This window comes from Oncorhynchus tshawytscha, linkage group LG12 (genome assembly GCF_018296145.1).
Source record: "Oncorhynchus tshawytscha isolate Ot180627B linkage group LG12, Otsh_v2.0, whole genome shotgun sequence".
Lineage (NCBI taxonomy): Eukaryota > Metazoa > Chordata > Actinopteri > Salmoniformes > Salmonidae > Oncorhynchus > Oncorhynchus tshawytscha.
In genome coordinates, this window is record NC_056440.1 from 32,070,577 (window position 1) to 32,085,799 (window position 15,223).

The following is a 15,223-nucleotide window of genomic DNA, read 5'->3' on the forward strand; positions in this document are numbered from 1 at the left end:
GCACCTGTAGTGGAGGAACAGCAATGAGGAAATGTTTAAGGACAGCAGCTGTTTGCAGTCTATTGACATGGTGTCAACCTTTCTGCTGGCAACATCCTCTCACAAATCTGTAGGCATTGCAACACAATCTTCTGACAGTGGGGGGGGGGGTGTGTTTATGTATGGACATGTTGTGCTGAGCAGTTCCAGCACAGTGTGAATATGGTCCCATTGCAGCAATTACAAACCAAACGTTATTATGAACAGTAGGAGTCAAATCAATCTTAAAATATGTCTCTTTGGTTAACACAATGTCCTAAAACGTATGTTAGATTACATGGTCAAACCCCCTTGAAAGTCAGTGTTTCATGAATATCAATAGATTACTTTAGTAATAGCAGTACAAGCCCGGACTCTCTCTGTTAATTGAAGTGCACCATTGCAATATGTGCAGTGTTAAATTGACATGCATGAGTGTCTTGATTGCTTTTTGTTTCCGTTTGCTCCCCCTGTTCTGCTCTGTAATAGGGCTATCTGATGCGCGCCTGGAGTTGAGCGTTTGTTTCATGGCTATGCAGCAGAAAACTACACTCCGAAGAGCACTTCACTAGCACATTATTACTAACGAGCATGCAAATGAGTACTGCGGTTACTTTGGGGCCTCTGGGTTAAGCTGAACAGCTCCATTGGGCAGCCACAAAACGGCCTGGACTCGAGTTTACGCTTTTCCCTTTGTCAATTGTAGATGGTTTGTTTGCTTTCGTGCATATTAGTTTTCTTAGCTATTACTTTATCCTGCCAGAAAAGGGAGACTAAACATACAGTAAGGTATATGCCTACACTTGCATTCTTACATGCACCATGTGCCTATGAACAACTTACATTGTTGACTAACTGGAAGTGACTGTACTCTCTGTGTGTGTTGCTCCTCCCCCCCCAGAAGCGCCAGACCTGAAGCAGGAAGAGCGTCTACAGGAGTTGGAGAGCTGCTCAGGGCTGGGCAGCACCTCCGATGACACAGAGGTCAGAGAGGTCAGCTCCCGGCCCAGCACCCCAGGGCTCAGCGTCATCTCAGGTACCCTGCACCTCTTTCACTCATAGAAGCTATACAGTATGCCTAACACATCAGTTTCTATACTAACTTACATATTGAAATAAGACAAGTCTAACCAGTCAAAGAATTATAATGAATGTATTTCAGAGCCACATTGGGTTTTGTCTGTGTTAGCTGGAGAGCAGTCAGATAGTGCTAGATAAGCCAGTACAACCAGATCTTTGTGAGAGTTTGGCTAGGACACAGAGGTTAACACTGGTAGCTCAGGTGAACAGGGTGCATTGACATGCTTGACGTAGCATCTCAGATTAAGATGACTAGGCCTGTGCCCACGGCTGAGCTCCTGTAGGAACCTGTCCCACAAGGGCTGTGCCGATGGGTAGGCTCTGTCTGATTTATCAATCTTACTGCTGCATCTCACTTCCCACCCAAGGGAGCTCCTGCTACCATATTTAGAGGTCCCAGTGGGCCCCTGTCTGAGAGGGACTGTTCAGCATATCCTCTCAATACGCTTTGTATGCTCTGACTGCTAACTGTCACACATTCCCCGTCACTCAGAATAGAAGCTAGTCAGCCAAATCCAAACCAAGTCTTCCACAAAATGTTACCAACTCCTGGATGGCACAGATTTTAACATGTTTTTTTCTTTATTTTTCCTGCAGCGACATCAGAAGATAGAGGCAAGACGGAGGACCTGCGGTCGGAGTGCAGCTCGGACTTTGGGGGGAAGGACTCTGTGACCAGTCCAGATGGGGAGGAGTCGTCCCACGGTAGGAGAGAGGGGAGAGTGTCACCTCCCGTGTGGCCTGGACGTGGCATCACTACACTGTCAGCAGCTAGACCTATCAATCCCTGTCAGATGAGCTGCCATAACCTTTCCACTATACTAGAATGCTGCTGACCCTGTTGGAAATGTTCTGCTTTGTTTTCTAATGAATGTTTAGACCAGATGGCTCATATCAAGCATAGGTACATGATGGCCAATACAAAGAACAGCCCATTTGTTTTTTTTAATGGCATGAACAATTCTATCAGAAAGTGTCTCTCTGTTTAATGTATGAATAACATTCTTGTTTCAGGAGCACACCACAGTTTGGCTTCTCCGGCCTCGCAGGCAGACTCCTTACTGGCCATGTTCGATCCCCTATCCTCCGGGGAAGGTAATTTCTGCTCCCCCAATCAGACCAGGAAATTAGCATCATTAAGTTTCTAGTGGCGTAGGCTCACAGAACAGCTTGATCTCTGAGAAAATGAACCAAAACAGTCTTGCCCCAATTACTGGACAAAACATTAGTGCAATAAAAATGTCTACTGGGTGGGAATGTCATTTCAATTAGCTAATTTGAGTGAGGGTAGTGAGGTGACGGGGATGACAGGTTGAGAGACCTCACCTCAGGCACATTGGCACAGTCCCTTGTGCCACTGTGCTCATGGCACCAGGCTGCCATTGGAAGCTTTTCAGGAGAGAGAATCTACCCTTGGAACAGGTGGCCTACCCACACCTAGGGCTAGTCTCCCACCAACCAGCCTCACTTTCCTCCACTTCCTCATTGTTTTGCTGTGTTTCCTTTGTTTCTGGACACACTCGAAAATTGTGAAAGTGTTTCTGAGGAATGAGGAGGTAGTTGTTGTTCAGATACACCCCTATGTACTAAGCTGTATAACCAAACCAAGCCTTTTTTTCCCACAGGTTTCTCTACTGGTACCATCGTGAGGCCCAAAGTGCACTACGCCAGGCCCCTTCATCCTCCCCCTGACCCTCCCATCCCAGAGACCTGTGCCCTCGGCCAGGAGCCCCGCTACTCCCTGTTCACGCCCCACTGCCTGGCCCAAGCCGAGCTGGAGCACACCAAGCAGCGCCACTCCTACCCAGACAGGCTGGTACGCAGTCGCAGCTCTGACATTGTCTGCCAAGGCCGCCGGCCTACCAGCGACCCGGGCCTCAACCGCAGAGCGGCAGCCGAGGAGCGGGATCCTGCCGGGCACTTCTCCATGGGGCCGTCCTCGTCCCCCAGCAAGGATTCCCTAAAAGGAGAGGTGAGAGCTGCTGTTCATCATTGTCACATCAGTCCTGCATGCTGCTCTGCTCTCCAAGCCCAGTTTTATACCAACTGCATTCTGGAACAGTCTTAGTCATTTCACTAAAGATAACATTTATAAAAGGTGAAGTGAGATAAGGAAGTAGAATGTCACTTTGTCAGTACATTAAACCTTTCTTTCCTGTGCTACCCATACAGCGTCAGTATGCATTCAAAAACATACTTGAATATTTATTTTCCAAAGGTTGAGGAGAGAAAGGACAGTGATGAGGAAAAGTCTGATCGCAACAGACCATGGTGGAAGAAACGCTTTCAGTCAGCCATTCCCAAAGGTAAGGACTTCTAAACCTGCTCTTTCCCCCTCCATCTCTTTGTCAGTTTGGCACACCCTCTTTTCTATGTTGCAACAAATGCTTTTAGTGGGTTAAGCATTTTGACAATTTCTTTGAAAATTGCATGAAATTGTTACTATGTTTCGTTCATTTTCACTCTTTCACGATGTTCTCTTAATAACATCTATTGCAGAAAATGTACACTTTTTTTTAAAGACCTGTACTTTAACTATTTGTAATGTGAGAAGAATGATCGCTCCACTCCACCGTCGATGTTCTGCTTTGAAAAATACAGTTTCTTGTTGTTGAATGTTACACCAGACAAATGGACAAGTGTTTTCTTACATCTCACTTGCACTAGATTTTCTTTTTTAGTTTCTAAAAACAAATCAGTCGTGAGGGGTTTGAGTGGGTGTAGAGTGTGCAGTGGTACCCCTCCCAGCGGTCCTGTCATCCCCAGCCAAATGGTCATTACATAGACCTCTCTGTCATCGCAGCTGATTGATTACACATCTCTTGTTGCGGTTAAACTCCAAAACCATCTCTCATAGAAGTGTCAGGGAAATAATGAGCTGTGCCTACAAGAGATGACTGCTTATTACTCTTTTAGATAATGATGTTCCTTTAGTAAACATTAAACATTGTATTAATAAAGCCTGCTCTGCACAGAGAAGTGTAAACCCGATAAGTTTGAGTTTGACAAAGAACAGCAGAGCACCGTTTAGTGTACATGGAATAGCCTATTTAATATTTTAGTCTTTGAGGGAAAAATGTCCTTGTCCATCCATTCTACATCAACCCCTCTGTCGAACTGTTGAAAACCTGAGTCCACAAAAAGGACTTTCTGTTGGCCTGGTCCTGCTGCTGCTGTGCTGTGAAATATCATGGTGATGTGTAGCCTAGCCCCTCAGAGTGTCAGCCAGGTAGACTTGAGTGTGTGAAAGGCCAACCCTGTCTGTTGTGTTCCTCACACAGTGCTGTATTGGACGGCTGAGAGTGAAGTCCCAGGTAACACTTCCAACACTAGCTGTCATCATCGAGCTAGCTGCCCTGACGGCAGTGCTAGTGGCTGAGTGCTGTAAGCCGTGACGCTTGTAGACGTGGCCCTTTGTGATAGAGAGAGCTGTGATGTGACATGGTGCTGCCTGAGTTGATGTCCCGGCTCCTCATTCATGCATTTCTTTTGGATGCCCCCATTTTTCTGTACTGTAATGTTTGCAATGCAGCATTAGGGCTCACAGAATGGCAACGCATTTATACATTGCTATACCTCTCCACGTTCTCTGGCTGTAAATACCGACCTGTAAGATTATTCTGTCATCTGGATCTAGACCCCCTGTTTGTCCTTTTGACACTCGTGTGTTAATAGCCTCACCTGCTTATTTGCATATATATCTCTATCGCACTATATCTCTATCTAGCTATATATATATATATATATACACACACACACTGTATATATTTGTCTTTTAATATGTGTACACTGAGTGGACAAAACATTAGGAACACTTTCCTAATATTGAGTTGTACCCCGTTTTGCCCTCCGAACAGCCTCAATTCTTTAGGGTATGGACTTCAAAAGCGTTCCACAGGGATGCTGACCCATGTCGAATCCAATGCTTCCCACAGTTGTGTCAAGTTCCCTGGATGTCCTTTGGGTGGTGGATCATACTTGATACGCACAGAATTGTTGAGCGTGAAAAACCCAGCAGCGTTGCAGTTCTTGACACAATTCCTGGCACATGCTGCCATACCCCGTTCAAAGGCACTTCAATATTTTGTCTTGCCCATTCACCCTCTAAATGGTACACATACAAAATCCATGTCTGAATTGTTTCAAGGCTTAAAAATCCTTATTTAACCACTTCCCCTTCATCTACACTGATTTTGAAGTGGCTTTAACAAGTGAAATCAATAAGGGATCATAGCTTTCACCTGGTCAGCCTGTCATTGGAAATGTTCCTTATGTTTTCTACACTCGGGGTGAATCTGACATGTTTTGTCCATTACGGTCTGGCAGTTGTATTATTTCAGCCATTTTGCTTTTATTTACCTCTCTAGCATTCCTTTGCTATTATCGTGCATTCAGAATAGGGACACATCTTAATTTTGTTCAGTTTATATGCTGCTATGCTACTGTGTGCATGTCTCATCTACATTGTTAGTCAATGGTAAAAACCACCGTAAATGTGTGCAACAACACTTCTTGTTCTGCTGTCATGAAGTGAGTCATGATGAGACTGCGGTCCAGAGAGAGTGAAAGCAGAGCATCACTTCTCCTAGCCTACTCATTATGCTCTCTCCACAGCTCCGATAGCCTTCCGGAAAAGGGACAGGCAGGAGAAAGACGATGTGGGCCATGAACGCGTCCCACAAGGTCTGTCCTGATTTGTCATTGCACTCAGATATTGCTGAATTGGGGGGGGTGTGTGTGTGTGGGTGTGTGTGTGTATGTTTCCCATGGTAGGTTTAACCCAAATGCGTCCTGTGTGTTTGTCAGATGACACTATGTCCAGGAACTCCCAGGCCCAGGCAGCAGAAGACATCCTGGACAAATACAGGAACATCAAGAGGACCAGCCCTAGTGAAGGAGCCACCGCTGCAGCCTATGACACCACAGGAGGTCAGTGTCTTTCTCTCACACACACACACACACATTCAGTGAATTAATTTGAGCGTGTGAATGTGTTGTGCACAGAGCTGTGTGGAGAGGAGGGTTTACACGACGAAGCTCTGCAGAACATGTCCACAGACGACCTGCCAGACTCAGCCAGCCAGACAGCCCAGCAACACGACTCCAGCAAGTTCTCATTCAGGTCAGTAAACCCTTACCAGCTCACAGAAGTCACACACCTATGATAACAGTAATAATACAAAATGTGTTAATACTTCAGCTTTCATGCAATGCTTTATTACCAAGAGGTGCTTCAGAGGCATGAAAATTGACACAAGACAAAAGTGATAAGAACCAAACCAAATCTCCATTTTCCTTTTTATTGCTCATATGTTGCAGTGATGCAAAGAAGAAGTTGAGACTGGCCTTGTGTTCAGCAGACTCTGTGGCTTTCCCCCTCATGGCTCCTGCCACCACACGCAATGGGCTGCCTGACCACACGGACTCTGAAGGTACCATTCTATTATTTCTGGCCATGTTATATCTGGCCACATTCATTCCTATAAGTAAGCCTGCCCGCTGCACGTTTACCAGCAGGACATGACTACACAATAGAAAGTGACATCCTTTTGAAATGGTTACATTTGAAATCCATAAGACACTCTCTTGGTAGTCATCAGTCACATCCACATGTCAGGGCGGAGCATGGCAGGCTGATCCGATTACAGCAGTAGTCCTTCTCCCAGCGAGGGGCCAGTGTGTCTGAGCGTCTCACCCACCGCTGTCTGTCTCCCGTCTCCTTCCCAGACAATGAGATCGTGTGCTTCCTGAAGGTCCAGCTGGCGGAGGCCATCAACCTGCAGGATAAGAACCAGATGGCCCAGATCCAGGAGACCACTCGCTGCGTCAGCCGCTTCGACGCACGTACCTGCAGGAAGCTGCTGGCAGCCATCGCCGAGGATTACAGGTAACTGCAAAAGGAGCAGCACTGCACATTCACTGCTATTACTGCAAGGACATATCAACTGTACCACTGAACTTTGTATTGTTTTGTTTGAAATATGTACAGTTGAAGTTGGAAGTTTACATACACTTAGGTTGGAGTCATTAACTCGTTTTTCAACCACTTCCCAAATTTCTTGTTAACAAACTATAGTTTGGGCAAGTCAGTTGTGTCATGCACAAAGTAGATGTCCTAAGTAATTTTTCCAACAATTGTTTACAGACAGATTATTTCACTTAAAATTCACTGTATCACAATTCCAGTGGGTCAGAGGTTTACATACACTAAGTTGACTGTGCCTTTAAACAGCTTGGAAAATTATGTCATGGCTTTAGAAGCTTCTGATAGGCTAATAGACATATTTTGAGTCAATTGGAGGTGTACCTGTGGATGTATTTCAAGGCCTACCTTCAAACTCAGTGCCTCTTTGCTTGACATCATGGGAAAATCAAAGGAAAACAATTGTAGACCTCCACAAGTCTGGTTCATCCTTGGGAGCAATTTCCAAACGCCTGAAGGTACCACGTTCATCTGCACAAACAACAGTATGCAAGTATAAACACCATGGGACTACGCAGCTGTCATACCGCTCAGGAAGGAGATGTGTTCTGTCTCCTAGAGATGAACTTACTTTGGTGCAAAAAGTGCAAATCAATCCCAGAACAACAGCAAAGGACCTTGTGAAGATGCTGGAGGAAACCGGTTCAAAAGTATCTATATCCACAGTAAAACGAGTCCTATATCGACATAACCTGAAAGGCCACTCAGCAACGAAGAAGCCACTGCTCCAAAAACACCATAAGAAAGCCAAACTATGGTTTGCAACTGCACATGGGGACAAAGATCGTACTTTTTGGATAAATGTACTCTGGTCTGATGAAACAAAAATAGTTATTTGGCCATAATGACCATCGTTATGTTTGGAGGAAAAATGGGGAGGCTTGTAAGCTGAAGAACACAATCCCAACCGTGAAGCACGGGGGTGTCAGCATCATGTTGTGGGGGTGCTTTGCTGCAGGTGGGACTGGTGCACTTCACAAAATAGATTGCATCATGAAGAAAGAAAATTATGTGGATATATTAAAGCAACATGTCAGGAAGTTAAAGTTTGGTCGCAAATGGGTCTTCCAAATGGACAATGACCCCAAGCATACTTCCGAAGTTATGGAAAAATGGCTTAAGGACAACAAAGTCCAGGTATTGGAGTGGTCATCACAAAGCCCTGACCTCAATCCCATAGAAAATGTGTGGGCAGAACTGAAAAAGCATGTGCGAGCAAGATACAAACCTGCTCTGTCAGGAGGATTGAGCCAAAAATTCACCCAACTTATTGTGGGAAGCTTGTGGAAAGCTACCTAAAAACATTTGACCCAAGTTGAACAATTTCAAAGGCAATGCTACCAAATACTAATGGAGTGTATGTAAACTTCTGACCCACTGGGAGTGTGAAAGAAATAAAAGTTGAAATAAATCATTCTCTCTGGTATTATTCTGACATTTCACATTAAAATAAAGTGGTGATCCTAACTGACCTAAGACATGGTATTTTTTACTAGGATTAAATATCAGGAATTGTGAAAAACTGAGTTTACCTACACCTTATACGTTTCAACTTCCGACTTCAACTGTAGCTCTATTTGGAAGGCTAAAATAAACCTATAGATAGCCTATCAATGAATGCTGTGAGTAATGTCCGATTACAGTAGTTCTATCTAATTTTGTCACCGAATGCAACCGTTCAGAAGCATAATCCGTAATGCCTGCATGTTGTCGCCCCCCCCCCCCGTTAGGAAGCGGGCGCCCTACATAGCGTATCTGACGCGGTGTCGACAAGGCCTGCAGACGTCCCAGGCCCACCTGGAGCGGCTGCTGCAGCGGGTGCTGAGGGACAAGGAGGTGGCTAACCGCTACTTCACCACAGTCTGTGTTCGCCTCCTACTGGAACACATGGAGGCGAAGTCCCTGGACTTCATCAAAGGTCTCTGCTCCTTATTACTGATGTACTGACTGGGACTTTGGAACCATGAATTGACTGATGGTGTCTCTGCTAGTTGATTGACCTCTGAAGGGCCATAGTATGGAATTCAAAATACAGACACTGAAATTCAACCTAACTACCTGCATCACATTGCAGTGTGTCATTTACAATCTGGAACCTCTAAAATACTTTAATTGCTCAGTGTGTCTGTACCTCAGGTTCTTTCCCCAACCTTCCAGGGGTGAACAGTACTCAGTGTGTCTGTCAGTGTTCAGTTTCTGTTCCAGTGCTCAGTGTGTCTATCTCTGATTCCTCCCCCCCCCCAGCCTTCCAGGGGTGCACAGCGTCAGACGACAAGACGGCGGCGGTGGAGGACTTCCTGCGCTACCTGTACGGGGCCATGGCCCATGATGCCATCTGGCAGTATGCCAGCGAGGACCAGCTGCAGGATGCCCAGATGGCCATAGAGCGCAGCGTCATGAACCGCATCTTCAAGCTGGCCTTCTACCCCAACCAGGACGGGGACATCCTGAGAGACCAGTGAGTAACTGTGACCGCAGCCACCTCACCTCGGTCACATGGCTCCAGCATTCGTGTGGCTGCTGCCACTCATGCTTAGAAATTACCCAGCTTCCTGTCCTCCTCGGATGCTAGTTTACGTCATTATCCTTTACAGATTTGAATGAAGATTACACTGTATTGCTATAGTAGTAGGTTTCAAGCTTAGATTAAGTGAACAGTCAATACACTATGTTCCCCCCTCTAGGCTTCTACAGGAACATATAGCGCGTCTCTCAAAGGTGGTGACGGCAAATCACAAAGCTCTTCAAATCCCAGAGGTAACTCCCCACAGATTTGTATCCCCTCAATTGTCCATCAGTCATTTTTTCATTTTGTGTTGATGTTTGGAGCTCAACAGAGTTGACATGCTGAATGCTTTTTTCTGTCTGGCTCCAGGTGTATGCGAGGGAGGCTCCCTGGCCATCTGCCCAGTCAGAGATCCGGACCATCAGTGCCTACAAGACTCCTCGGGACAAAGTGCAGTGTATCCTGCGCATGTGTTCCACCATCATGAACCTCCTGAGTCTGGCCAACGAGGACTCTGTCCCTGGAGCTGACGACTTCGTCCCTGTGCTTGTCTTTGTCCTGATAAAGGTGAGCATCCATCGTACATTGATATCAAGTTACTCTGAGATGTTTACGTCAATATCATATTCACTTTAGATAACACAAATTGTACCTCATTAAATGGTCAAACTGCTTCAACTGTGAGCAAAAGGCCTTGCTAGAAGGATGAACCCAGTCTCCCTAATGCACAGAGGGAGAAACTGAATCCTCAGCACACATTCTGACAATCCTTTCTCACATTGACAGCTGTATAGTATATGTGTAGTAGCATGAAGATCTTGCTGTATGATAACCTGTATAGACATTTACCCATGGCATGTATTATACATGGCCTGGCGTATGGCTCTCTGTGGTTAATGTGAGCCCCCCTACCCCCCAGGCAAACCCGCCCTGCCTGCTGTCCACTATTCAGTACATCAATAATTTCTACGCCAGCCGGCTGAGTGGGGAGGAGTGCTATTGGTGGATGCAGTTCACCGCGGCAGTGGAATTCATTAAGACAATCGATGATCGCAAGTGAAGCAGAACCGCCACCTGTATGGGGAAGGAGATGGGAGACTGGGAGACTTCCCAACCAACCCTCTCCCTCTGCTCCCCAGGACCCAGACCCACACCCTGTCTGTATAGCTGTACATAGTCAGAGACTTTGAGAGATTTAAAAAGTATATATGATTATTATGTGGACAAAATCCAGGTTTTTATCATGGAGAAAAAGTCCTTGGAAAAAATGGCAAATGTTAACTTAAACTAATTAGCATTTTTCATTTAATCTCTTGTCTCTAGTCATGGTGAGTTGTGGGGGTCTATGTCTTGAATGTTATATCTAAAGTTGCGATTCTGACGTTAAATTGACTGATAAAGCGTCTAACCAGATGAAAAGGGACCATGTTTCCTAGAGATGATCTCAGATATATGTTGTGGAAGGGGGACTACCTAAAGGTGAGCGAGAGAGAAAGGTTGTTAAATTGTGCAATCTTTCCCCTGAAATACTCTTCATCCTAATGCTCTTCAAGATGCATCGTATCCTGGAGAATCACATAACTCAATAGATACTGACTGAGTATTAGTGACTCAAGTAAATAAATATAAAATCAACCCAAAATAATCCTGCTAATATTAGTATATATTTTTTTGACATTGGCACATCAATAATAGGACAGATTTTTTCATAAAATGTAAACAGATGTATTCATTATTCGGTTCATCCTTCCCTAAATACTTTCCGTGGCAATTTGGACAGAAGGGCCCACATATTTATATATAAAATGTATTTATTTCTTTCATTCTATTTAATGGAATTGTATTTTATTTCTATAAATGAAATCACACATCATGCCTATTTAGGAGATTTAAGGCAGCTGTTAAGGGTTGAGATATTTTAATATTGTTAGGAGGGCAAGCACAACATTGTCCTCAGACTGAGAAGCCCCCAGGATAAGTTGTTGGCTGTTTGCTACAGCTTATAGACAGGGTCACCACTGATCAGCTCCTGCACAATATCAGTAGTGCTGGTATTTTTAGAAATACTGAAATGTGCCTTGAGGAGGGCCACTTTGTGTAAGTCTGTTTTAAAAAAAAACACAAAAAAAAACATGTTTTCTTGAGAATGAGGGTTCTGCTTTTGGTTTTCCATAAAGGATAGGCATTACTTCCCCATACCATTATCACAGGGGTGGGCAACATACAGCCCGGCCTGCGAGCCCTATTCAGTCTGGCCCCGCGGGACGTTTGAGTAATAAAAATATATATATTTTGGGGAAATTATTATTATTGGGTTAAAAAATAATCCAGGCCACTCTTGAACGTCTAAAACAAGATCAAGTATGTAAAAATTCAAATGTTATAATGACCTATACGTTTTCAATTAACTGCCAGCGAATTACTTTTGACGAACAAATCGGTCCAGGAAAAAAATCTGTGTGCCTCTCCACGGAATTTTGAAAAGCCTTCAAGCCTAAATTATTGCCCACCCCTGCATTATCACCTTTGATCCCCACAGCCGGTCTCTCTGAGAAACCTCTTTCCAACCTTAGTGCTGGGAGTGGAACACCACTGGTTGTTTCGGTTCATTCCCTTTGCACTCATCCCCTTTCCGTTTTCCCCTTCAATATTTAATATCCTACCTCAAAGTTAGAACCAATGAGCCTGACGTTTCTGTTTGTGCACAATACTCTTTAATATTGGTTGGATATGAAGAGTAATGGAACAGGTATTCACTGTTTAGCATCAGCTTCCTCTATTGACACTGATGACTGCTCTCTTGCAATTACATGGTATAACAAGGTAGTAAAGCATTTCCAAATGAACAAGTTGACTATTTCTGTAGTTTAAGCTGTTATAATGCATGCATGTTTCAGCATAGAGCAGAAAGACTAGTGATTGGATTAGCTCTTTACCTCCTCACACGATCAAGAAAGGGACTCTTAAATGTATATGCACTCTTGTATTATTTGATTTCTTCTTTCATTTTAGAGTGCAGGGATATTCCAGTTTCATGCTCTTTCATTTACAGGCATGTTTCTAATCACTTACAGCCAAAGGCACCAAAACTCATAAAATCATCTGTTTGTTGCAGCTACAAAAAGCAGGAACACTGCCCCCTCTGTGCAACTTTCCATTGTGCCAAGTGTATGTCTTATTTTCTCTTTTAAATCACTACTTTCAAACAGTATCCCATTAATAGACAGCACAACAAAAAGAGCAAATAATCAGAACACTATCTGATATGTTACTGACCATTTGAAAAAGGCAGTGTGGGCTATGTTGCGTGAGAGGTTTGTACAGTGAATGTGTGATATGTTGGTTTGTTAAGTGTTTTTTTGAGAGGTCCACCCTCTTCCTCCTCTTTCACAACGTCAGGACGATCTCCTTACTGTAGCTACAGTACTCCTCGATGAGCTGTAAATCCTTGTTGGTGAAAAACCTAAAATATTTCTAGAGTTAATTTCGAACTCAGACCAGTTCTGAAAGGGTTGTGAAGAATGAGGCTGGGTTTTCTTGTCTGTCTCACTGATGTAATTTCTTTTTCAATGTTCGGAGTTTAATTACTCTGGATTTTTTTGTACAAGGTAAGCGAAGCTTGCTCCGTACATTTGACATGCAGAACTTCACATGTTTTCTACTCTGCTCTTTAGTAATGAGTCACACTCGTTTTAACTAAAGCCTCTGACATTACAAATGATACTGTAACAGAGATTTATATGGGTAGCTTAGCTAGGTCTGACTGTTACACTTTATCCAATAACATCAGTCAAGGACACACATTTATAAGCAATCTCAAGTTGTGATATTAGTGTTGTCTCCCCATTTCCTGACTTATGTTCCTGTTTTTTGAGTAATGTGTGTACAGCATCTAATGGTTTTTAAATACACCTGTGCAAAATGGATGATACTGCTGTTTAACCTGTTTGAAAACATACCCATGTACTGATTGGTCACAAAATGTAGATAGACTGTAACCAGAAGTGTTTGTGATGTCACTTTAGAAGTATGTACAGTACAGACCAATGTGATCAAACAATCTGGACCTGGCTTGTGTATTAATGTTGCCTTCTACATATCAGTGAACAAAGATACTTTTCAATAGCTAGAAAACTACAACCAGCCTTTGTGTCTGACCTGATTCATACTGTTCATACACAGTGACAGAATACCTCACATTGTGAAGTTAAAGTACAAATACACATCCTAACATTGAGAATAATTCTGTACTATAGCCTAAGTTTAGCATTGATTGTATGCAAACAAGTGGACAGTTGCCAGAATGGTGGACTAAAAGAGACTTGACTATGGAAATCTGGTCTTCAAAGCTTTACAATCCTCTCTGTGCTCTAGTCCCGGTACAGAGTAGGCAGAACAAGCAGAAAATAATCCATTGTACATTTGTAAGCTTGCACAATTATGACATATGCGAAGGGGAAGGCGTTTGTCTTATATAATTCTTTAAAACAATAAAATGCATTTTTCTGTACCTGTATCCTGTTATTTCTGTGCATGCAGGTAATAGTATGTGAGGGCTCTCTTGTGGACGGAGGGAAGGTGTATGCTGTAGTTTAGTCTTGTTCCATTTAGTTCCCGAGTGGCGGCTACAGACACCCTGGTTTGAATCCAGGCTGTATCACAACCGGACGTGCGTTGGCCGGTGTAGGCCATCATTGTAGATAAGAATCTGTTCTTAGCTGACTTGCCTAGTTAAATAAAGGTTAAATAAAATGCATAAATATCATGCTATGGGAGAGAGAGCTCTGTAATTCAAATCAAAGTTTTTGTCACGTGCAAGGTGTAGACTTTACAGTGAAATGCTTACTTACAGGCTCTAACCAATAGTGCAAAAAAGGTATTAGGTGAACAATGGGTAGGTAAAGAAATAAAAACACCAGTAAAAAGAGTGAAAAACAGTAGCGAGGCTACATAGACACCGGTTAGTCAGGCTGATTGAGGTAATATGTACATTGTAGATATGGTTAAAGTGACTATGCATATATGATAAACAGAGTAACGGTAGCGTAAAAGGGGGTGGTGGGTGGGACACAATGCAGATAGCCCGGTTAGCCAATGTGCGGGAGCAGTGGTTGGTCGGCCCAATTGAGTTAGTATGTACATGAGTGTATAGTTATAGTGACTATGCATATATGATAAACAGAGTAGCGGCAGTGTAAAAAAAGATGGGTTGTGTGTGGGGGGGGGCTCACAATGCAAATTGTCCAGTTAGCCATTTGTTTACCTGTTCAGGAGTCTTATGGCTTGGGTGTAAAAACTGTTGAGAAGCCTTTTTGTCCTAGACTTGGCACTCCGGTAGTAGAGAGAAAGGCAGTTTGCTTGCCATGTGGTAGTAGAGAGAACAGTCTATGACTGGGGTGGCTGGGGTCTTTGACAATTTTTAGGGCCTTCCTTTGACACTGCCTGGTGTGGAGGTCCTGGATGGCAGGCATCTTAGCCCCAGTGATGTACTGGGCCGTACGCACTACCCTTTGTAGTGCCTTGCGGTCAGAGGCCGAGCAGTTGCCGTACCAGGCAGTGATGCAACAAGTCAGGATGCTCTCGATGTTGCAGCTGTAGAACCTTTTGAGGATCTCAGGACCCTAGCCAAATCTTTT

At 43.9% G+C, this 15,223-nt stretch overlaps 1 protein-coding gene across 6 annotated transcripts in view; it reads left to right on the forward strand.

Annotated features, from left to right (window-relative positions):
• The window catches only part of LOC112262972 (GTPase-activating protein and VPS9 domain-containing protein 1), a 30,691-nt gene extending 16,594 nt beyond the window's left edge, over positions 1–14,097 (forward strand). For 4 of the 6 annotated variants that reach the window (XM_024438881.2, XM_024438877.2, XM_024438879.2 and 1 more), the window contains 16 exons: positions 920–1,054; positions 1,696–1,803; positions 2,113–2,193; positions 2,724–3,070; positions 3,317–3,404; positions 4,380–4,412; positions 5,713–5,781; positions 5,905–6,027; positions 6,103–6,220; positions 6,418–6,530; positions 6,826–6,985; positions 8,812–8,999; positions 9,326–9,539; positions 9,766–9,838; positions 9,957–10,154; positions 10,507–14,097. In XM_024438881.2, coding sequence (XP_024294649.1) covers positions 920–1,054; positions 1,696–1,803; positions 2,113–2,193; positions 2,724–3,070; positions 3,317–3,404; positions 4,380–4,412; positions 5,713–5,781; positions 5,905–6,027; positions 6,103–6,220; positions 6,418–6,530; positions 6,826–6,985; positions 8,812–8,999; positions 9,326–9,539; positions 9,766–9,838; positions 9,957–10,154; positions 10,507–10,647 — 2,189 coding nt within the window. In that variant the 3' untranslated portion in view covers positions 10,648–14,097. The remainder of the gene's footprint in view (positions 1–919; positions 1,055–1,695; positions 1,804–2,112; positions 2,194–2,723; positions 3,071–3,316; positions 3,405–4,379; positions 4,413–5,712; positions 5,782–5,904; positions 6,028–6,102; positions 6,221–6,417; positions 6,531–6,825; positions 6,986–8,811; positions 9,000–9,325; positions 9,540–9,765; positions 9,839–9,956; positions 10,155–10,506) is intronic. The other 2 variants (XM_024438878.2, XM_024438882.2) reach the window with 1 other exon arrangement.
• Positions 14,098–15,223: the final 1,126 nt, after the last annotated feature.